Source organism: Equus przewalskii, chromosome 2 (assembly GCF_037783145.1).
Source record: "Equus przewalskii isolate Varuska chromosome 2, EquPr2, whole genome shotgun sequence".
NCBI lineage: Eukaryota > Metazoa > Chordata > Mammalia > Perissodactyla > Equidae > Equus > Equus przewalskii.
In genome coordinates this window covers 66110328-66136149 of record NC_091832.1, presented here as the reverse complement: position 1 = coordinate 66136149, position 25822 = coordinate 66110328, and the positions used below count along the sequence as shown (strand labels likewise).

The 25822-nt window shown below is 35.6% G+C and overlaps 1 protein-coding gene and 1 pseudogene across 33 annotated transcripts in view; one reads left to right on the top strand and one right to left on the bottom strand.

Annotated features, from left to right (window-relative positions):
- Positions 1-2202: 2202 nt before the first annotated feature.
- Positions 2203-25822, bottom strand: part of NEK1 (NIMA related kinase 1) — a 220222-nt gene continuing 196602 nt past the window's right edge. For all 33 annotated transcript variants that reach the window (XM_070611442.1, XM_070611468.1, XM_070611449.1 and 30 more), the window contains 5 exons: positions 24071-24222; positions 10977-11185; positions 9814-9944; positions 9510-9642; positions 2203-3456 (listed from right to left, as the gene is read on the bottom strand). In XM_070611442.1, the coding sequence (XP_070467543.1) occupies positions 3443-3456; positions 9510-9642; positions 9814-9944; positions 10977-11185; positions 24071-24222 (639 nt within the window). In that variant the 3' untranslated portion in view covers positions 2203-3442. The remainder of the gene's footprint in view (positions 3457-9509; positions 9643-9813; positions 9945-10976; positions 11186-24070; positions 24223-25822) is intronic.
- On the top strand, positions 12568-13132 carry LOC103550087 (divergent paired-related homeobox-like; annotated as a pseudogene).

Sequence of the window (25822 nt, the reverse complement as noted above, 5' to 3'; positions counted from 1 at the left end):
CAATCTATGGATTGGTGTCTTCCAATAGTTCAGAAAAATTCTCAGCCTTTCTCTCTGCAAATTACTCATTCTTTCTCTCTAGGACTCCAAACAAACATACATTAGACTTTCTCACTGAGTCTGTCTCTTCTCTTCTCTTCTGTACGTTCCATCTTTTTCTCTCTCTGTGCTATATTACAGATAACTTCTTCCAGTGCTTTAATTCTCTTCTCTGCTAAGTACAGTTTGCTGTCAAGTATGTTTACTGAGTTTGAAAATTTTGGTTATTGTATTTTTCATGTAGATGAATTCTATTTGGTTCTGCAAATCTATATTATTTTTCAGTTTTTCTTTCCCTGCAGATATTTTCATGTTTGTTGATTGTTTTAAACATAATAAGTAGTTGTTTTATAATACCTCTCTGATAATTCCAAATCTAAAGTCTGTGCAGATCCTGCTCCTCTTATCTCACTCTTACATTGTCTTTATTTCTTGCGCACTACTTTGACCATGTCCATCATTGGTCTTAAAAATTTATTTATGGTGCTTTTCAAGACACAAAATAAATGTGCCTTCCTTTAGACAGGCACTGGAATGGCTTCTGCCAGGTTCCTGGGGGCAACTACCAGTTGGGAACCACCTCAAATTATGTTTGAGTCCAAAGTTTCCCAGCCCACCCAGGTTTTGGTGCTCAAGACACAAAATCTCTTGGAGGCTGGTTTGTGGTCACAACTGCTCAGGGAACTTTTTGTCATTTTCCTTTCCTACAGTCCCTGAGTTTTGGATTGGGTTTAGTTTTCCCCCTTATTGTGATGATGTAACCTTTTGGAGTCTCACTGTAACGTAGGATTCTCCAACTTGGATGGGCGTGTGGCCTTGCCTTTTACCCGCTTTGCTCCATGAGCCCACTACACCAAAGTATGAGGTACTGGACATGCCCTCAGGTCAACAGTGCCTTTTTTCTCTTCAATATTCCACTAATCTCTAGGTTGAGGCTTTCTGCAAAGCTCTGGCCTTACGATTGATCTCCTCACCTCTTCTGTGTTTCTAGGTGTCTACAGTCATGCCAATGGGGATACATTCTGAGAAATACGTCATTGGGTGATTCTGTCATTGTGCAAACCACACAGACTGTACTTACACAAACCTAGATGGTATACCCTACTACACCCTGAGCTTTATGGTACTACTCTTATGAAACCACTGTCCTGTATGTGTACTGTACATGCTGAACAGTGACTGAAACATCGTTGTGCAGCACAACTGTACTAAACACACACATACATACACGTGCTTGCAATTTTGAAAGATCCATCATCAATAAAGTGATAAAGGGTAGAGTACGTACTAAATTATGGGGAAAAACCCAACTTTACTTAGCATTTAAAAGTTGTTTTCAGCAGAGAGGTTAATTAGAATAATATACTATTTCCAGAGACAGGAAATCTCTGTAGAATTCTTAATGCATTAATGCTAAATGTATTTTTCCCATTAAATCTATTTTTTTCACACTCTATAGGAGATAAACTTTAAAAGAATGTGCAACTAACAGCACAGTGTAAGACTTGGAACTGGTCTGACCCTGGCCATTTACACAAGTGACTTCATTCATGTACCAACTCAATGTCCTTGCCTGTTAAATGGAGAGAATACCAGATTATCGTGATTAGCTATCCTCATAATACTAAATTAGCCCTTTTCAGCTACAACATTCTATGAATCTATAGATGCTTCCACACTTCACCTCCAACTCCTATAAGAGACTTTACTGAACAATAGTCCAACATCTGTAACAGACTTTATTGAACAGTAACAGTCGTCTGCCCCACTGGCACAGACAACCTTTCCATAATAACACTCCAGATCCACTCATACCGATTGACTGGAGATAGCAAAAATTCTGTTTGTCAGCTCTATTCTTGTATATATGACATCTTTTGAAATATGCCTAAATGACCTTTTCTACCATGTTATACCCTTAATTGGTTTTCTAATAGTTGTAATATGTGAAGAATTAGCAAATAACCCCCTCCCCCCAAATCACTCTCATCTTTCAGGATTGTAGAGAGAATTAAAGTGCCGAATTCAAATATTCTTCCATTTAAAAAAGAGAAGGAAATCATCAGGTAAAACAACCAAATGAAAGTATTCCCAGCTCTGTATAATAGCGTTCTATTGATAATAGTGCTAATAAATAAAAGAAAACCAATAGTGCACCTCAGGTAGATAATACGAATTTAATAGTAAGTAATATCATAAAATAAACAAACATATAAAAATCAAGTATTTAGTTTTGGATGTTAGAAATAATATACATAATAAATTCAGCATAGTACAGATAGTGCTGCAAGAAAAGATTTTATTGTTCAAATTACAGATTATGCCAATCAGGCTGCTTTGTACTCAGAGTTTCAAAAATCCTGCTTTTATTACCAAAAGCATCTGGACCTTTGACCTCGCTAATGAAACCATGTAATACCTGGCATATTGCAAGTGAAGCTGTGTAACCATCGTCTTAATGACCTAACTAAATCCTCTCCTAATGGAAATAAAAGAGGAAAACATTTCCCCCCTTTGGAATGCTAGTTACCAAAACTGTCACAGTGTCCAAGTACAAATGATTCTTTTCTCCTTTTTAATCTCATATTGCCCTTGAAGTACATACATGAGAGAAAGTCAGAAACAAAAAGGGCAACTTTATGCTATACGCTAGGTCAATGTTAAAATTCAGACTAACTTTTAGATATAATATTCCTGGTTCTGTTCTTTAAAGAGAAGCAGAAGTAATTAACCAACTTTTTAAATATCAGGAAATATAATTTTTCTATTCTTTCATAATCAAATTTTTCAATGATTTTTAAGACTGTTTCTACAGCCTGTTTCCACTGAGCTAGTTCAAGAGACACACTGGTTGAAAACGGATCGTGAATATGAACTTTAAGGCTAAAACTTCCATCTTCCAAACCTAAAGATTTAAATAGAGCCCTTGACAAGGTTATTTAATACAGAATTGCTGGTCATTAAAATAAGTAGACAGAAAAAAGGGGCACGTTTAAATACTTAAATGAAAACCCATAGGCAGGTCTTTCACAACATAGGTAATTCTTTTAACCTAAAGACACCTGCTGAAAGTGAAAGTTCCCTTACCGCATGGTAACTCTTCAAAACCATTAAGTCCGGTTCTGGACCGATGTCGCTTATGCTTTGGCTGGATGATTTAATAAAGTATATATTCTGTAGGAGGTAACTATAGAACTCAATGAACAAAATAAATAGATAAAATACTAGAATCTTAATTGAAAAATGGCATGTTTCTCCATATTTTTCATGCAATCTGCATGCCCATCTTAAATCTGATATTTCATTTATAAAAAATTGCTACATTTCCCACGGAAGCTTGTTATTCTGATGAGACAAATTTAAATGCCTTCATACAGTTGAGGATTAAATAATGTTCTGAGGATTATTCATCATTATCTGTAGAAAAAAGAAAAAAATTTAATTCACTTCATTACAAATCAAGCTGTATATATCTTAGTAAAAAACTCATTCTTTTTCATGTTAAAGGAAAAGAGCTTTTATGTAGTTTTAAATGTAGTTTTTATTATAATATCACATACTCAGTATAAAAGTATTCAGATAATACAATGAGGATAAAGTGAGAAGCAAAAATCACCTATAAGCCAAAATCAACCAATGTTAATAATTTCATATAAATCTTCCCAGATTGCTTTCTTATGCATATACAAATATCTTTTTAAAAATTACAACAAAATGCAGTTTTGAGACATGAGTTTTTCCCTTTAGGACACATAATGGATGGAAAGATGTATAAATAAGCGATAAAGCAAGATTATAAAATGTTAATGGCAGAATTTAGGTGGTGAGTATATGGGTGATAACTGTAAAGTTCTTTAAACTTTTCCATATGATGAAAATTTTACAATAAAATGTTGAAAAAGAATAAATCAGGGATATATTGCATGTCAACTTGAATGGCTGCATGATATTTTATTTTATGGACATGGCATAATTAAATTAACCATTCCTATTTACATACATTTTGGTTATTTCCAATTTTTCTTTACTCTAAAAAAACACTGTTGAATGAATTAAACAGACTGCTTAATTTGATCTTACATGACAATCACTGCCTTCCACACTCTAGAACAGTGACTTTTCACTAAAATCCAAGTGTCATCTCAAATCACTGCACTGCTCAAACCACCCCCCCCCCCCCACCCCCCAGGTCCCCTCTGCCTCAGGACAGAACCTATGCTCCTTATATGGACTGCAAAGCCCTTCATGATGTGGCCTTTAAATATTTCCAGCTTTATCTGCTTTCATTGCCCACCTTCCCCAACTGTCTCTATAATTGATGCTTTAGTAACACTGAATTACTTATAGTTCCCCTGATACATTTTGCATCCCTCTATGTATAAGTGCATGTACTGATTGGGGGACAAATTCCTATTCATCTTTCAAAATCCAACTTTGCTGTCCTCCCCTCTAGGAAGAATTACCCTGACACCTTTATTTCTTCCAATATAGCTGAATTATTACTTTATGTAACACACATTTTATTGTTCCCAATGTTACACATCACTCTGTACTATAATTTACTTATTTTTTACAATTACAAAATGTTTCAAATAGGAAAGTACAGAGAGTAAACTAATAAACACACATGTACCAAATACTTAGAATTAATAAAAGTTAACTTATGACCATATTGGTTTAGACTACTGATTAAGGAAAAACATATTATAGATAGAGAGTACCCTTTTCCAATCTTATTTTTTGCTGAGGACGATTTGCCCTGAGTTAACATCTGTTGCCCATCTTCCTCTATTTTGTGTGTGCACTGCCGCCACAGAATGGTCACTGACGAGTGGTGTAGGTCTGTATCCAGGAACTGAACCCAGGCTGCCGAAGCAGAGCATGCTGAGTTGAACCACTAGGCCACCAGTGGCTGGCCCCTCTTTTCCAATCTTACTGCCTTCTCTTCCTCCCCAGAAGCATTATCAGTATCCTGAAATGGATGAGTATCCTTCCCTTTCATGGTGTTTTACTTCTATTATATATATGCACACCTAAACAAAATTGCTTTTAAATATTATATAAATGGTGCCATGTACTACTTATTCAACTCATCATATTTGTGGGGCTTATCCATATTGATAGATGGAAATTTAGTTCATGTGTTTTGACTGCTGTATAGAATTTCATTACATAAATACAGCACAAAATTCTACCTAAAATGAATGTGGAAGGAAGGTATGTGTTTCCTTCTTAAGAATCTACAAGCTTGGACTGCTGAAATCAATGTTCTCCATGAGGACTTGGTGGCCCCTGCCCATCTACCACTGGCAGTAGTTATACTCCTCTCCTTGTGGAGAAATTTTTTAGGAATAACATAAAGTAGTCTGCACTCTGGATGACTTCTGCCTCTGGATAGTACCTAGTTATGGACTAAGGAGTATTAATTCTATCAACAGCTATAGTTGTAGATGCTCACAAAACCTGCAGTGTAACAGTGTGGGGGAGTTGAATAGTTGAGGCCATCTTTTGAGGTCTCAGATAATTCCCAGTGAAATAAAACAGGAAAGTGTTTTAGACAATCTTTTTAACTTGTACCTTGATGACTCTGATACCACTTTTGGGTAAGCTAGATATAATTTACCTATCCCTTCCCTTTATTACCCTCCCCCTTCCCCAACACAGAAAATAAAATTGTGTAAGCACCATATGCAGATGACATGGTTTTATCATCTCTTAGATGTGGCCTAAAAGACAATGTCTATAGGACAGGTAGATCTAAGTATTTCCAATAAGAAGGGCTCTAAATAGTTATTCCAAAACCATGTCTAATATTTAGCTGATTTATGATTAACAATACAAAACAGCATGTTAATTTATTCAGATAATTCTATATATGTGTTACAACCAGTTTACTGAGTTGATATATTAATAAGTTGGAATGGGCTTTAATGAAATGTTTTAAGAAAGGTTGCCACGGTAGGCATCTTCTTTAATTGCTTTACATTTTTTTTTAGGCTAAAGGAGTTGCTGCTAGGCTTGCTGAGACAGAACCTGAAGGTCCTCATCTCTTTCTCATGTGTGGCAGAGAAAATCTGGTATCGCTTCTTGAGGCATGTATTAGCTTAGCCCGATTCTTGGTGCTTTGGAGGGAAAATGGTCTTCTGTGTAGGCACGTATCCTTTTGAAGCTGCTCAGCTGTCAAAAGAGGGTGTCAATTCTACCTTGTGGCTCAGTTGACTGTTATAGGTTCTCCACTTAAGGGGCAATACAACATAAAACTTCTCCAGATACTTGTCAAGCAAAGCTGAACCCCAAGCACACTGTTCTTGATGACTTATAAAAAGCTGTATTGAAACAATCCTTCTGGAGAACTGCCTGAAGTATGAACAGTCTGAATATGAACAGAACTAGTTTGATACTCTCCACAGATTGACTTAAATGGAATAATTTTCTGGCCTCATGACACTAACTTATACTATGCCATACTATGAGAAAGAGACCCATGAAACCAAAATATTGTAAAAATTACTGAGGATAACTATCAGTCCATTATTGTACTGTTTTATAAAATGGGGTCCAAGACCTCAATGAAATCAAGTATCCGCAAGTTCCAGATAATGTTTAAATTTTATATTTTCATTTTGATGATAAAAATAGTCTTTTAATATTTAGGGGAAAAAACTATGTTTTACAGTAATACTTCACAACTGATGGTCATTTTCAAAGACTAAGACTTGAGTTTTTCATGGAGTCTATGGACTTAGATTCTTGGAGTCTGAAAAAAACTTTCCCCTTTAAAGAATCCACTTGTGTATTCAAATTTGAAGAACACTGTACCATAGTCCCTTCTTTTTAAGAATCATGGGAAAATTCTTCTTTTGTTTCAATACCGAAAACAGCTGTCCTTGAGTAACTGACATGTTTTGTCTCAGGAACACTGTGACTCATGTAATTAATTAGGTTTCCTTCGTTGCTAGAAAGATTAGCACCAAATTTGTGAACTATTTTCACAAAACATAGAGACCTATTGGACACGAACTTTGTATTCTTACTTCAATCTTGGCTTAATAGTATCTTGCTTGAGCTCACTTGCCTGATATGTTGACTTTCCCAAACATTGTTTTTGACAATTTTGTCTTATACTGTATATATTTTTAGATGCAATCTTAAACTTTTTTGGAACAAGATGGAATATAAATAAATCTTTTAAAAATTTATATTGCCAAAATCAAGCATCAACATTTAAAATCTCAATTTTAGTCTACAAATCCTACCTTTAAAGTAATAGGAGTAATTTTGTCACAAATATTCTAGAAATCAATTATTGTTCAAAATGTCTAGAATCAGTTTACAAATTCATTTTAAAAATTAGGCTCATTACTTCATGGTGAAATACTCAAAACAAAAAGACCACTTATTATTTATGTTGATTACCCACTTCAGTCACTAAACGTAGTTTCAAGTAACTTTAAGCCTTTTCCAAAAAAATTAAATGCTCCCAAAATAGAAACTTGTATCAAGAAGGACATTCAAAAGAACCTAGTATATAAGTTTCAGGGAAATTCCAAAAGAGAAGTTTCAAGATATTTTGTGTAATGGAACATCTTCATTAGAGTAAGTCTGTATCTCTACTTTGAAGAAGCTAGTGTTTATTTGGATACGTAAATTCTTACAGTTTTCTCCAAATTGGTGTTATAGTCTTTTAACAATTTTTTAATAGAAAAGAGCTCCCTTAAGTTTCTATTGATAGATTTCATAGCAACCACCATAAATATGAAACATTATTCTGTTTTTACCTTTTTATCTGTGATAATCTTAACTACTAAGGGGGCTAAAGAAAACCATAATGAAGAATAAATGCAGCACTAATTACTGGCTTATGAAGGAGTGGTTTATATTCAATACATTACACATTGCTAATGGCCCTAACATTTTCCTGACAGTTATTCTGTTAATTTAAGAAGAATAGGAATGAAAATGCAGTGGTATCTGAAGCTATAAGAGTACCTACTGTACCTGAAGACTTTCTAGTTTTGATTTAACAATAACTATTAGTTTTTACAAGATTTTTACTTCCATTAAAGCAATTCAAAGAAGCATTTTTGCTGAGCTTTATGGTGAAGGTAAGCCTACATAATCGCAAAATTGTTCCAAAAATAAAAAACATTCTTGAATTTTATTTAACAAACTTAATTTTTCATAAGTAAAAATATAAAATATTTTCATAAGAACCCTGGCTCTGAAATACCTGAATTGACTATTAACACTATTCCTATGAACACTAAATCCAGGTATTCATGATCTCATGCCCAAACGCATCTACAGTTTAGAAACAGACCTTCTTATTTCCAATATCAGTACTCTCCTAGGTATCCCGAACATGCTGCTGGGTTGAACTTTATAAAACACCTGTTTCACTATGTCAGTCCTTTCAGTTAAAAAATCTTCACTGATTTCCCCTATGTGTTTTAAACAGTTCACAGTATCTAATCACAAAGACTAATTCTCAACAATAAGCTTCCAATATGGTAAATTTAATCCTAATACACATTAATTATTGGTTCATTCTATTTTCCCCTAAGTTATACCCCCTACATTTATTTCCATTTTTTACAGTCCAATCTCCCTTTCTCTAACTCCTACTACACTGAAAAGTATTTTAGAATGAGCATTTCTATACATAGTTTTATACTTTCTTTCTTCTATTTACGTTTCATCACCCAAGAAAATTATAAACAACATGTAAGGAAAGACTATGTCTTTTAATGTCCACAGTAATGAAGTGCTAGGCATACAAGAAGCACTCAACAAATACTTTGAAAACTAACCACAGTCCATTAGACTGGAGAGCATTTCTTTGTTTTATAGCAAAGGAAACTGAAACTTAAGACAAAATAAATCACTAATGTCACATTACTAGCTTGTTGCAGAGTCAGGACTATAACCTGGTCTCTTGGTTCCATATTTAGTGTTCTTGACTAAATTTAAGGGGAAAAACCATTTTTAACTTTAATAACTTTTAACAAAGTCCTATTATATTTGAGTGATTATGTAAGTGTTTTCCAAATACAAAAATGGTTCCCATTCAAAACACTATAGATGAACTCCACTAACTCTGAATGGAAGAGATTACATTTGGTATTATTTAGGAGAAATTGCACATATTGCTGAAGCCTATGTGTCTAAAAGTTTAATACTACATCTAATTTCTACAGTTGTCCAATAAGGAGGCTTTTAAAAAAGTCTCATTCAAATGTTACTTATAAATTAAATAAAAATATTGACTTACAGAACTGAAGTCAACAAAAGTATATGCCAGAATCAGTAAAAGTACCTGACACAGTTAATTTTATAATTGCTTCAAAGTACTAGATACGGTTTCAATATAGACTTCACCAAAATGCATGTGATATAAGCTCATCAATTAATATTTGTCATTTCGTTTTTTGCACATCTATTTAAAATATAAAGACCTGAGGAAATCTTACCTTCTTGATAGGCTCCATCTGCCATGACTAGATGAAGAATCTTGGCATAAAGATGTTGATGTTCATTTCCCAAAATATTCTGAACTACTGTTGAACTAATCTCAATATTTTCATCTTCATCTTCATGAATAGCCTATATTAAATTCCCAAATATAAATTAATATTTGAATACCAACTTTCTTTAATTGGAGACGTCATTTATTATTTGTAATAAATCTATTGGCCAATAAAGATCACTGACATTTCACTAGTCATTAAAACAGAGCATATTTCAAAACTAAGTTTTAACTGATATTTTACTTACTTTTATTTTCTCATAAACCTCAAAGAACTTTTCAAAGCCTATTTCCTGCTCCAGGTGAAGTCTCAGTTCCTCTAAATGGTTAAAGACACTGTCATATTCACATTCACTAGTTACCTCACCATCGCTGTTATCTAAAAAACACAAATAACAAGAAGATGTTTTACGATTACAAAGACTGAATAATTCTTACCCTAATAGACTAAAATTCAATGACAAGTGAATGATGTTACTGAAATAGACTACTTGTACTTAGATACAGTTTCTGACATTATAATATTTGTCATTTATGTAAGTAAGAAATGTACATATAAATCTGTCTTAAAAAATTGTTACTTTGGAAATCTTTTTTTTATAGCCTTAAACAGTAAATCAGGCTAGGATAAAAACACTCCTAGAGATGTCTTCTAATTTAGTAAGAAATAGAAAAAGCATACTCATATGTTCTGCATTCAGGCAACTAAGCCTATTATTTTTAAAAGCTGATATTAAACATGGGCCAAAACATGAAAAAAAGGCATGCAGAAGGCAGATGACCTAAGATACACATCATAAAACTTCAGGAAAGCACCTAATAAGTATTATAAATGCTCTATATGTTTTATGTCATGTATATGCCAAAGATACTTTGAAAAATTCTAGTAAAAGACAAAATTACTGAAGAATCATTCCTTTTCACATTAGTTCTTCTTCCCAAATAAGTACAGTTATTGAAACATACAAATTTTCAATGCACCTTAGGGGTAATGCTATCAACAAAAAATAGTTTCTAAACAACAACAAAAAATGAGTGTCAAGATCTTAAAAACTGCTTTTACTATTAACCCTGCTGGTTAATCACCGTATGTGGAAGCTCTTTGTAAAAGATAAACTGCTAAGAAACTAAGTTATTATCTTTACTACTAGAGAAATAAGTCAAGAAATGGAGGATTAAAGAATAAAAATGCTTCAATAAAGCATTTCCATAATTTAATGGGAAAGAAATGGAACTGTGTATACACATTTGTGTGACAAGAAAAAAAATGGATAAAAGTCAGAGAACAGAATCATGCTTCAGTTTTATTTACAGTTGGAAATAGTTCATATCAGATATCAGAAAAATATAATCTACTTGAAATATTTGTACACACTGAAAAAGGAAATGGCCCAGAATCATGATCACGCACCCGAGTGCCATTCTTCATTTAGGGCACTTTCACTGCTGGGATTGTCATCCTCATCCGCCAGCTCTGTCCCATTTGCAGTCTGCTCTATGTCACTGTTCTTTAAGACTGATTCCTCCTCCTCGCTGTCTTCTTCCCCAGGTTGTTCCCTAAGTAACTGCTCCATAGAGGCCTGAAGCTCTTGTAAGTCTGTGTCAGTTTCTTCAAACACACTAAAATTCAAAAAATGAAACTAAACATTACCCAAACTCTACCTTATTCTGAAATTTTACAACTCAATATGCATGCACTCCTTTCTACTTAATAGTACTAATAGAGGATAAAAAGAAATCTGAAAAAATTTACATTGTTTTTAACAAAGGAAACGAGGATTAATACAATTGATAAATAAAGCACACGACACACATGCTCAAATAAATAAACCAGAAGATGACTTGTTTAAAATGGTCCTGATTTGTCAAAGAGAATCACATAACTATCACTATTATTCACGCTTACATTTTGAAAGAATGTTTCAATATTTTAAGAGGCCATACTAAAGAGATTTTTCACTTGCTTTCTAAAACAAATACTTAATACTCAAACATTTTTCTTTTATGCTATTTTGTAAGTTCAGTAAAATCTTGCTGTGGATGTACAATAGTTGTACACTATACAAAAAGCTTTCCATATAAATGTTCACTGGGCATTTGAACTCTCAGAAATGGAAATACTTAGGGAATTATTCGTTCAGATTAATAGGATGATCTAGTAAATAAAATAGTCACCAGAAATCTTATCTTTAGATGGTTATTCTTGAAAATATTTCTAAAGTACATAATTAATACATTTTACTGTGTAATTAGAATACACTAACCATAATAATTTTCACTGGGGAATCTTGTTTCCAAGCATTGCTCTGGATATTAACTCTATTTTCATGGGATTATAGATGCTGGAATGAACTAATTTATGCAAATATCTTACATTTATGTTGTACTTTTAGTTTATTAAGCAGTTTGATCTTATTATTTAAATTTTATCCACACAAAACTAACTTTAGAGGCATGGAAACTGTGAATCAAAGTGTTTAAATGACCTGTTCAAGGCCACACAGTCAATAAATGACAAATACAGGATTGACATCTAGTGTTCTGACCACTTCTAAAACATTCAAGAAATGTGCTCATCAACTTTATTTCTCTTATGATTTGCTTCTTTCTCCTAAAGTACCATGCAAAATGAAAAATTTGTAGACTAATATTTAATTGAGGTTTTAGATGTATGAAGTCTTATGAAAGAGATTATGTACCCACATTGAGGATTTTATCCACCAGAAAAGCAAGGCTAAATAGAATATAAGGGCTGATTAAGGTCAGTCTTAAATTTTGGACTCTAATCAAGTAAACAAATATTTACTGAACTAAAATATAAACAGTGTTATGTGAGAGCTTGAATAAAATTTCCATTAATGGAAAAAGAAAATCTTTTAATGTAGAAATATCTTTATTTTGTATTTATGTGTACAAACGTCTACATTTTGACTTTGTAGTGGCCATAGAAAAGCAAGCATTGGTTACTGGACCAGAGCATAGGAACATACCTAGGTTACAGGATGTCAGCCCCAGGAGACCTTCCTAAAAGAAAGCACCAGAAATATCCACAAAGGAAACAAACCATGTTCACTGAGAACCAATGATCAGATTTGCAGCTCCTGTTCAGTAAGAACCCATATCCCACCTCCAGCCTTCAGAAAGAAATGGCCTCAAAACTGGAGATACATACAACAGTAGTGCAGGTTTTGTTCAAGAACCACAGAGGAAAACTGAAGAAAGCCAAACACAAGCATATTCAGCAAAAAGAACAAGAAGCTCAACAAGAACATTTAGCTAAGGGAGGAGTCAAGACCAGCTCTTCAAAGACAAATATGGATACACCTCCCAGATCCCCTAATGGTGGCTACCCTGCATCCCTAGTTTTATACAGATCATCTAATACTTTCATTCCAACTCAGCATATGCCCCGCAGACCACTTTGTTGGCCACAAAACAGTTCATTTTGGTGGCTGCAAAGACCCTAACATATACTGCCTCTAACCCATTTTGGAATCCCAAGTTCTTTCCACAAGCATCAATGCTAATGCTTTCTGCTCTTCATCTCCACAAAGAACTTGTCAGTGAGGGAAGCTAGACACAAAAGGTCACGTGTTGTAATGATTTGTAATGATTCCCATACAGGGAGTACTTTTCAGCCATAAAAAGGAACAAACACAAGATACGCACAACATGGATACATTTCAACAACATTATGTTGAGTGAAAGAAAAAAAGACACAAAAGACTACATATTGTATAATTCCATTTATTTGAATTCCTAGAGCAGGAAATATTGTAGTGGCAAAAAGCAGAGTAGGGGCTGCATATGTGGTAGAAGGAATTGAGCAGACAGAGGCACTAAAATTTATTGGGATGATGGAAAATTTTCATGTCTTAATTAAGATAGAAGCTACCTGGGTGTACAAATTCATCAAAACAGAGAACTGTGATGCTGAATTGTATACTTGAAAGTGGCTAAGAGACTAGATCTTAAATGTTCTCACCACAAAAAAAGAGACAATAATTATGTAACAGGATAGAGGTGCTAGCTCCCACTATGGTGGTAATCATTTTGCAATATATAAATGTATCAAATCAACAGGTTGTACACCTTAAACTTACACAATGTTATATGTCAATTATATCTTAAAGTTGGAGAAAACAGTTTTTAAAAAAAGAATAAAATCTGTGCATTTTAGTTTACATAAACTATATCTCCATAAAAATAAATATATAATGAGGCTAGGATGGACAGTATCTTTTTCTCTTTTTCCTGCTTCTTTGTCTTGACTTTATTTTTTTTTCCTTAAGTATTGTTCAGCTAAGAAGTCAGTGTCAGTAAGTGGAGAGTTGGCTGATTTTTCTACTTTTTATTTTTCAGTCACCTCCCTGGGCATCACTTTATATCACAATAACCACCCAAATGTCTCCAGCCCCCAAAGATTTCTATTTTCCCCCCCCCCCACTCTTCTTAAGACAATGGAAACACAATAAACTCTTCCAAGGAAGTTCTCAAGCCTTCTGATTCCTTCCTACTAACCCTTCTCTCCTTGAACATGTGACATCTATGAATAAGGTGACATGCGATCAATTAAAAAAAAAGAAACAAAAAGCATCTAATTAGAATGAGAAAGAGAGAGTGTCTAATCTGTTGGACCACTCTACTAGTAGTATTTAACTTAATATTTAATTATAAGACTAACATACCATGCACATCTGCTGTGTACCATTACTATAGTGACTAAACATCAACTTGTTGATAAAATCCTGTAGTGGCCAGCCTAGAGGAATTAGTGCCCTCCACAGATGGTGTTAAAGTAAGTGGGGGCTGCTAAGTCTGCCATTGTAAGAAAAGTATGAGAAGATTAAGATCTTTTATGAAATAAGCACTCAAAAAAGTGTCTCAGGTACATTAAAACCTGGTCCTAAATTCGCTTTTTAGTGGGCTTTCTTATTATATGGCCTTGAGTAAAGTTTGTACCAGAAAAAAAAATTTCCATGGAAAAACATCAAGTGAAATTTCCCTATATGGACATGGAATAACTTACTTTAAAAAATAACTTAGGGGGAGTGACATCAGCATCATGGTGGAGTGAGCTCTTCCCTTAGACTCTCCCCCATAAGATACAATGAAAAGGACATTCATAAACCAACAGAGGGCATTCACATAATACAAAAGACATCTGAGAGACCCATGCAGCCATATGACTGAAGGTGGAGGTGCTGAACCCCCTGGAGGAAGAAGGTAAGGTGATCTTCTCTCCCTCCCCTAATAGCAGAAACCCAGGGTGTAGAATTGTGCGTGGCTCTGAGAAGAGAGAGGGGAGGGGTAGCTCTCTGCAGGACCACCTTCACTCTTCAAGTTCCCTCACAACCCATGGGAAAGCCCCACAAAGAGATGGCTAAGCTATTGCAGGGATGTATTCATCAAGCCAGTACACCAGGAGATCAGATAACGAGGGCAGACAGAGAACGTACCTGAGATCGCGCAGGCAAAAGAAACTGCCCCTCCCCCCACCTGGTGCTCCAGTTCAGCCAGTCTGCTAGAGTGCTCATGCATATGTTAGAAAAGCAGCAGCTGTGAGCAAATGAGGCAGGGATCATGGTGGGCTCAGAATACACAGCTCTTAACCGCCTCCAGTGGTGGCAGGTGGAGCTGCGACCACATACTATCACTATGCAGAGGCATAAATCCATGCCATCGAAGAGTATGAAGAAATATATTAATACTCCAGGCCAGAAGGAAAATGACAAGCACCCAGAAATCAATCCTGAAGGCACAGAAATTTATAATCTAAATGACAGAGAATTCAAAATACCTATCATAAAAAAAACCCAATGAGTTACAAGGAAATACAGATAGACTGTTCAATGAAATCAGGAACAAAATTAATGAATAGAGGGAATTCTTCAAAGAAGATATTGAAACTATAAAGAAAAACCAATCAGAAATGTTGCAGATGAAAAACACAATGGATGAGATAAAGAAAAGTCTGGTTTTCCTGAACAGAGCTGATATTATGGAGAAAAGAATCAGCAGTCTAGAGGACAGAAATATAGAAATGATTCAGATGGAGGAGGAGACAGAACTAAGACTAAAAGGAAATGCAGAAATTCTCTGAGAAATATCTGACTCAATTAGGAAATATAACATCAAGATTACAGGTAGTCCAGAGGGAAAAGAGAAGAATAATGGAGCAGAGAGCTTGTTCAAAGAAATAATAGCTGAGAACGTCCAAAACCTGGGAAGGAGCTGGAAATATAAGGGAAAGAAGCTAATATACCTCCCAATTATATCAATGTAAAAAGTCTTTCTCCAAGGGATATAGTAGTAAAGCTGGCAAAAGTCAATGACAAAGAAAAAATATTAAGGGCAGGAGGCAGAAGAAAATAAATTACAAAGGAACCCCTATGAGGCTTTCAGCAGATTTCTCAGCAGAAATCCTAGAGGCTAGGAGAGAGTGGAATGGTATATTCAAAATTCCAAAAGACAAAATCTTTCAGCCAAGAATAATCTATCCAGTGAAAATATTCTTCAGATATGATGGACAAATAAAAACTTCCCCAGATAAACAAAGGCTAAGGGAGTTCATAGCCACAAGACCCTCCCGTACAAGAAATGATCAAGAAGGCCCTCATACCTGAAAAAAAAGAAAGGGGTTATAAAGCCTTGAGCAAGGAGATAAATAGGTAGACAAAATCAGAAAATTGCAGCTCTCTATAAGAACAGGTTAGCAAACACTGAATTATAACATTAAAGATAAACGGAAGGAAAAGATCAAAAATAAATATCTCGTCATTTGAACCCAAACTCACAACACAAGATGGAGTAACTTGTGACAATAACTTAGAAGGGGAAGACAGAAAGGATGAATCAGCTTAGTTTATCAGACTATCAGAATAACAGGAAATAAGAGGCTATCAGAAAATAGACTATCTCATCTATATGATTTTTTATACAAACCTCATTGTAACCACTAAACAAATAAGCAGAACAGACACACAACTGATAAATACACAGAAAACTGAGAAAACCATCACAGAGAACTACCAAACTGAACAGGTAGCCTCAAATACATGGGACGAGAAACAAGAGAAATGCAGAAGAACCAGAAAATGAGTGAGAAAATGGCAGCATGAAGCCCTCATATATCGATAATCACTCTAAATGTAAATGGACTGAATTCTCCAATCAAAAGACACAGAGTAGCATGATGGATTGAAAAACAAGACCCAACAATATGCTGCCTCCAGGAAACACATCTCAGCTCTAAAGACAAACATGGGCTTAGGGTGAAGGGATGGAAGACGATACTCCAAGCTAATGGCAGACAAAAGAACGCAGGTGTTGCCATACTTATATTAGACAAAGCAGACTTCAAGATAAAATAAGTAATGAGAAACAAAGAGGGGCATTATATAATGATAAAAGGGACACTCCACCTAGAAGACATAACACTTATAAATATATACGCACCCAACACAGGAGCACCAAAGTACATAAAGAAACTATTCACAAACTTAAAAGGAGATATTAACAACGACACAATAATAGTTGAGGACTTATCAATGGATAGATCATCCAGACAGAAAGTCAACAAGGAAATAGTGCATTTAAATGAAAAACTAGACCAGATGGGGTTAATAGATATATATATAGAACACTCCATCCAAACACAGCAGAACACACATTCTTCTCAAGTGCACATGAAACATTCTCAAGGATAGACTATATGCTGGGAAAAAAGGCAAGCCTCAATAAATTTAAGATTGAAATCATATCAAGCATCTTTTATGACCATAATGCTAAGAAATTAGAAATAAACTACAAGAAAAAAAGCTGGGAAAGGGACAAATATGTGGAGACTAAACAACATGTGACTGAAAAACCAATGGATCATCGAAGAAATTAAAGGAGAAATCAAAAAATATCTGGAGACAAATGAAAATGAAAATACATCAAACCAACTCATATGGGATGCAGCAAATGTGGTCCTAAGAGGGAAATTCATAGCAATACAGGCCCACCTTAACAAACAAAAAAATCTCAAATAAGCAATCTTAAACTACACCTAACAGAATTAGAAGAAGAGGAACAAACAAAGCCCAAAGTCAGCAGAAGGAGCGAAATAATAAAAATCAGAGTAGAAATAAATGAAATAGAAACAAACAAAAAAAACAGTAGAAAGGATCAATGAAACAAAGAGCTGGTTCTTTGAGAACATAAACAAAATTGACAAATCCTTAGCTAGACTCACTAAGAAAAAAAGAGAGGTCTCAAATAAATAAAATTAGAAATGAAAGAGAGGAAATTACAACGGATACCATAGAAATACATAGGATTATAAGAGAATAGTATGAAAAACTATATGCCAACAAACTGGACAATCTAGAAGAAATGGATAAATGCTTAGACCTCCCCAAACTGAATCAAGAAGAAATAGAGATGGGTCAGCCTGGCGGTGCAGCAGTTAAGTTCGCACGTTCTGCTTCAGTGGCCCAGGGTTTGCTGGTTCAGATCCTGGGTGCGGACCTATGCACCACTTGTCAAGCCATGCTGTGGTAGGCATCCCACATACAAAGTAGAGGAAGATGGGCATGGATGTGAGCTCAGGGCCAGTCTTCCTCAGCAAAAAGAGGAAGATTGGCAGCAGAAGTTAGCTCAGGGCTAATCTTCCTCAAAAACAAAAAAGAAGAAATAGAGAATGTGAACAGACCAATCACAAGTAGAGAGATCAAAACAGTAATCAAAAAACTCCCCAAAAATAAAATTCCAGGACCAGATGGCTTCTCTGGAGAATTCTCTCAAACATTCAAAGAAGATTTAATACCTCTCCTTCTCAACTACTCCAAAAAGTTGAAGAAGATGGAACACTTCCTAACACATTCTATGAGGCCAACATCACCCTGATACCAAAGACAGATGAGGACAACACAAAAAAGGAAAATTATAGGTCAATATCGCTGATGAACATAGATGCAAAACTCCTCAACAAAATATTGGCAACCCGAATACAGCAATATATTAAAAAGATCATACACCATGATCAAGTGGGATTTATACCAGGGATGCAGGGATGGTTTGACATCTGCAAATCAATCAATGTGATACACCACATTAACAAAATGAGGAATAAAAACCACATGATCACCTTAATAGATGCAGAGAAAGCATTTGGCAAGGTACAGAATCCATTTATGATAAAAACTCTCAATAAAACGGGTATAGAAGGAAAGTGCCTCAACATAGTAAAGGCCATATATGACAAACCTACAGCCAACATCAGACTCAATGGGGGAAAACAGAAAACCATCCCTCTGAGAACAGGAACAAGACAAGTGTGCCCACTCTCGCCACTCTTATTCAACATAGTACTGGAGGTTTTGGCCAGAGCAATTAGGCAAGAAAAAGAAATAAAAGGAATCCAAATAAGCCAATAAGAAGTGAAACTCTCGCTGTTTGCAGATGACATGATTTTATATATAGAAAACCCTAAAGAATCCATCAGAAAACTATTAGAAATATTTAACAACTACAGCAAAGTTGCAGGGTACAAAATCAACTTACAAAAATCAGTTGCATTTCTAAACAAAAAGAATAAAATACCTTGGGGTAAATTTAACTAAGGAAGTGAAGGACCTATATAATGAAAATTACAAGGCCTTTCTGAGAGAATTGGATGACGACATAAGGAGATAGAAAGACATTCCATGTACATGGATTGGAAGAATAAACATAGTTAAAATGTCCGTTCTACCTAAAGCAATCTACAGATTCAACGCCATCCCAATCAGAATCCCAATGACATTCTTTACAGAATTAGAACAAAGAATCCTAAAATTCATATGGGGCAACAAAAGACCCCGAATTTCTAAAGTAATCCTGAGAAAAAAGAACAAAACGGGAGGCATCACAATCCCTGACTTCAAAACATACTACAAAGCTACAGTAATCAAAACAGCATGGTACTGGTACAAAAACAGGTGCACAGATCAATGGAACAGAATTGAAAGCCCAGAAATAAAACCACACATCTATGGACAGCTTATCTTTGACAAAGGAGCTGAGGGCATACAATGGAGAAAAGAAAGTCTTTTCAACAAATGGTGCTGGGAAAACTGGAAAGCCACATGTAAAAGAATGAAAATTGACCATTCTTTTTCACCATTCACCAAAATAAACTCAAAATGGATCAAAGACCTAAAGGTGAGACCTGAAACCATAAGGCTTCTGGAAGAAAACGTAGGCAGTACACTCTTTGACATCAGTATTAAAAGGATCTTTTCGGACACCATGCCTTCTCAGAGAAGGGAAACAATAGAAAGAATAAACAAATGGGACTTCATCAGATTAAAGAGCTTCTTCAAGGCAAATGAAAACAGGATTGAAACAAAAAAACAACCCACTAACTGGGAAAAAATATTTGCAAGTCATATATCTGACAAAGGCTTAATATCAATAATATACAAAGAACTCTCGCAACTCAACAACAAAACATCAAACAACCCAATCAAAAAATGGGCTGGAGACATGAACAGACATTTCTCCAAAGAAGATATACTGATGGCCAATAGGCACATGAAAAGATGCTCATCATCGCTGATCATCAGGGAAATGCAAATCAAAACTACACTAAGATATCACCTTACACCCGTTAGAATGACAAAAATATCTAAAACTAATAGCAACAAATGTTGGAGAGGTTGCGGAGAAAAAGGAACCCTCATACACTGCTGGTGGGAATGCAAACTGGTGCAGCCACTATGGAAAACAGTATGGAGATTCCTCAAAAAATTAAAAACAGAACTACCATACGATCCAGCCATCCCACTACTGGGTATTTATCCAAAGACCTTGAAGTCAGCAATCCCAAAAGTCCTATGCACCCCAATGTTTATTGCAGCACTGTTTACAATAGCCAAGACGTGGAAGCAACCTAAGTGTCCAGCAACAGACGAATGGATAAAGAAGATGTGGTACATATATACAATGGAATACCACTCAGCTGCAAAACAGAACAAAATCATTCCATTTGCAACAACATGGATGGAGCTTGAAAGAATTATGTTAAGTGAAATAAGGCAGCGAGAGAAGGATAATCTGTGTATGACTCCACTCATATGAGGAATTTAAAATTATGGACTAAGAACAGTTTAGTGGATACCAGGGGAAAGGTGGGGTGGGGGGTGGGCACAAAGGGTGAAGTGGTGCACCTACAACATGACTGACAAACATTAATGTACAACTGAAATTTCACAAGATTGTAATCTATCAATAACTCAATAAAAAAAAAATTAAAAAAAATCAGTTGCATTTCTATACTCTAATAATGAACTAACAGAAAGAGAATTCAAGAATACAATCTCATTTACAATCACAACAAAAAGAATAAAATATCTAGGAATAAATTTAACCAAGGAGGTGAAAGATCTATACAATGAAAACTGTAAGACATTATTGAACGAAATTGATGACAACATAAAGAAATGGAAAGATACTCCAAATACATGGATTGGGAGAACAAATATAGTGAAAATGTCCATACTACCTAAAGCAACCAGATTCAATACAATCCCCATCAGAATCCCAGTGACATTCTTCATGGAAATAGAACAAAGGATCCTAAAACTCATACAGGGCAATAAAAGACCCCGAATAGCTAAAGCAATCCTGAGAAAAAACAAAGCTGGAGGCATCACAATCCCTGACTTAAAATATACTACAAAGCTACAGTAAACAAAACAGCATGGTACTGGTACAAAAAACAGACACACAGATCAATGGAACAGAACTGAAAGCCCACAAATAAAACCACACATCTACAGATGGTTAATCTTTGACAAAGGAGCTAAGAACCTACAATGGAGAAAGGAAAGTCTCTTCAATAAATGGTGTTGGGAAAACTGGACAGCCACATGCAAAATAATGAAAGTAGACGATTACCTTTCACCATACACAAAAATAAACTCAAAATGGATCAAAAGACTCGAAGGTAAGACCTGAAACCATAAAAATCCTATAAGAAAATATAGGCAGTACACTCTTTGACATTGGTCTTAGCAATATCTTTTTGAATACCATGTCTATTCGGACAAGGGAAACAAAAGAAAAAATAAACAAGTGGTACTTCATCAGACTAAAGAGCTTCTGCAACGCAAAGAAAACCAGGAACAAATGAAAAGACAACCCACCAACTGGGACAAGATATTTGCAAATCATATATCTGATCCAGGGTTAATCCTCAAAATATATAAAGAACTCACACAGCTCAACAACGAAAAAACCAAATAACCTGATCAAAAAATGGGCAGAGAATATGAACAAATATTTTTCCAAAGGATATATACAGATGGCCAATAGGCACATGAAAAGATGTTCCACATCACTAATCATCAGGGAAACGCAAATCAAAATTACACTAAGATATCACCTTACACTTGTTAGAATGGCTATAATCACCAAGACAAAAAATAACACATGTTGGAGAGGATGTGCAGAAAAGGGAACCCTCATACACTGCTGGTTGGAATGCAAACTGGTGCAGCCACTATGGAAAACAGTACGGCAATTTCTCGAAAACTTAAAAATAGAAATATTATACGACCTAGCTATCCCACCACTGGGTATTTATCCAAAGAACTTGAAATAAAAAATTCAGAGAGACTTATGAACCCCTGTGTTCACTGCGGCATGATTCACTATAGCCATGATGTGGAAGCAACTCAAGTGACTGATGACTGGATAAAGAAGATGTGCTGTACATACACAATGGAACACTACTCAGCCATAAAAAAGACAAAACTGTCCCATTCGCAACAAGACGGATAGACCTTGAGGGTAGGAATGTTAAGCAAGATAAGCCAGACAGAGAAAGACAAACACCATATGATTTCACTCATATGTGGAAGATAAACACACAAAGAGAATAGTTTAGTGGTTGCCAGAGCCAAGCAGAAGAAAACAAGGATAAAAAGGTAACTTTTCCTCAAAATTTTGAGGGCACCAGCAAAAATCTAGAGAACTCTGTGAAAAATGAAAAAAAAAATGGCAATTTTTAAAAGATAAAGTTTGGTTAGAAACTTAAGAATCAAAGGGCAAGGCTTAAGAAAAACAAAAACAGAAAATGAAATGTACCAGATGCAGTAGCCCAGCTCAAATATCATAGGGGAAAAATTTGTGAGACTAATATAATGCTTTCAGTCAGATCAAAACACAAGTTCTTTCTATTGAAAGGCAGCTAAGAGCGGAAACTTAAGTTCAAACTAGAAATTAAATCATACAAATTCTAATATTATGTAACGTATTTTCCTGGTGACTTGGATACACTGTACCTTCTCAAACACTTTATTCTAGGGTTTGTCATTGTTAGTACCAGTTGAGTTGATTCAGACTCACAGTGACCCTGGGTACAGCAGAATGGAACCTTGCCTCGTCTTTTTGCACAATCCTCTCACCTTCTGGCGCTGTATCAGACAATGCTTCATAGAGTTTTCATGCCCAATGTTTTTGGAAGTGGATGGCCAGGTCCTTCTTCCTAGTCTGTCTTAGTCAGGAAGCTTCACTGAAACCTGTCCACTATGAATGACCCTGTTGGTGTTTGAAATATTGGTGGCAAAGCTGTCAGCCTCATAGCAACATGCAGCTGCCACAGGATGATAAATGACAGATGCATGGTGTGGTCCCCTGCCTGGATGTGAACCTGGGCCAGGGCAGTGAGAGCGTTGAATTTTAACCGCTAGACCACCAGGGCTGGCTAGTGGTATTCCAGGGTAGCATGGTTTTATTTCCCTAAAAAGTTCGTAATATTTGTCTGAGGGCCTGAGAGACTGCTAGGTGGTGAAGGAGGATTATTGTCTACGGGGCCATCGCTTCCCATCTCTCTCAGGAGTGTTGGTTAAATTTCCCTCCTGGATTCTAGACTCCCCATGAATCATGAAGAAAGGGATTTTGTAAATGCAATTAAGTTACATGCCGAATTCACATGTGAGCACATGTACACACACATAAAACCAAACAACTACGTATTCTACTTACTAACTCCCCACTGCCATGATTTTGAAATCAGACATGGCAGGAGATAGATGTGGATGGAGCTTTCTGGTTATCTTCCTGAGGAATTGTATAGTAGTAAGTACTTCATAATTTCCCATTGCAATCCTTCTATCATGTGGTGTTACACTATTAAATAGTCATTATCCTGCTAACGTTCATTCATTTAACCAATATTAAACACTTACCATGTGGCAAGCCATTGTGCCGGATGATCAGTGGTGAATAAGACAGAGAACACAAATAGAAACTATTTTCTTATAATCCTTAAGTGAGATTAAGTCATATTATTTAGAGGCAGATATACAAATCAAAATTTGCATGACTGTACTTTAAATATGTTGTAAAGTTAAAGCAGTAGCGAAAAAGCTACAGATCATTTTTAAGAACTATCTCTGTAGGTCACCGTCTCTAGAACATACATAAATTGAGAAATCTGCTAGTGTTAGCATCTGTTAATGACATCATGCTCACATGTCTTCAGAATCAGAAGGTCCGTCTTTAACGTGCTCATCTTCAATTTCATCTATTTCAAGATTGTCTTGACGTACATCTCCTACAGTAGGAACATCCATCAGCGTTCCGAACAATTTTGAGAGATCTGGAAGGGAACAGGTCCTCAACATCTAAAAAAAAGTCAACAGATTTATTATTAGGAATAAGACAATCAGAAAATAAAAATGAGAGAAAAAAATTAGAGCTAACAGTAATTTTATATATATATATATATATATATAATATCATATATTTAGAGCTAGAAGCTTCAGAGGTGACTTGTCCAATTCACTTGAATTTCAGCTCAGTATTTTTTCAGTGAGGAAATTAAAATTGCAAGTTATACTTGGGTTTTAACATACAGGTTTCAAGATAAAGTCACCTTTAAAAGGTAGGGAGAGGTGCCGGCCCCGTGGCTGAGTGGTTAAGTTCGTGTGCTCTGCTTCCGTGGCCCAGGGTTTCGCTGGTTTGGATCCTGGGCGTGGACATGGCAGTGCTCATGAAGCCATGCTGAGGTGGTGTCCCACATGCCACAACTAGAAGGACCCACAACTAAAAATACATAACTATGTACCAGGGGGCTTTGGGGAGAAAACGGAAAAATAAAATCTTAAAAAAAAAAAGGTAGGGAGAGGTGCCTGCTTGGGTATGCACATGGAATGGAATTGGAAATATGTCAGGAATCAGGCAGTGCTAGAAACTGACAATTCTCTCCTTCTCACTCATGGCCCATATGGTCCCTCTTTCAGGGTATCTCTGCTAAGTCTTTCTCTCATTTTCCTATGGCCAACCCTCTCCATATATTTTTGCCCAAATCCTGAAGTCAGTTAGTCTGAAGCTTGGCTAGGCACCAGCACACGTAATTGGTGGCCCTTTGTATCACTTTGTCCTAGGAGTTGCTGGCTAACCAACACTGGTTAAATCAGGGGCCTCAAATTAGGGCAAAGAAAGGCCTAACATCGCCTCCCTGAGTAATGGACTGTGAGTGAAGCCTTTCCCATTAGAATGGAAGGCTAGAGAGACAGGCACTTTGATGTTCATACTGAGAATCATTTATAGCAGCAGAGTGAGAAGGAATTCAGCAAAATGAGTTGGGAAAAAGCAGTGCACAGTTGAGGTGTTTAAAATCTGAATTTGTGTTGGATAAGACCAGAGATAATAGGAATAGCATCAGCGCCTCAACCTTTCAACAATCAGAATGTGATGAATAGACAGGGCTATGAAACAAACATCTATAAACATAAGACTCGGGGTTGGGTTAACCCTAAAGGAATCTGCGAGATTTGAAATATAACTCCTAAGGCCCTGATAAGAACCCTATACCAGATGGGAGACTGTGAAGAAAACACAATGTTTAGCATATTAATGAAAATTTATATACTTGGCCAATTTTATTGGTACAATCTGTTTTTGAGAATTAAAAAGAATATATTTCCATTATTTGAACATAATTTACATATTATAGCACTCAAGAGGAAAAAATGGTTATGAACTACAAGATGGTGAAGCTACACTGCTTCTTAATGCACTTAGTAATGGTACTGAAAGTATTTCTTTTGCTGAATCTCCCACTGTCAGCAGAATTTATGCCTCACCTGTTTATTATTTTAATGGTCTGAACCATGTATATTATAAATGCACAGTATGCAAAATATGCACCCAGTAACAGATTCTCCAGACACATGATAATCAATAAAAATAAGTAACATATATGCATTATATATCTAAATA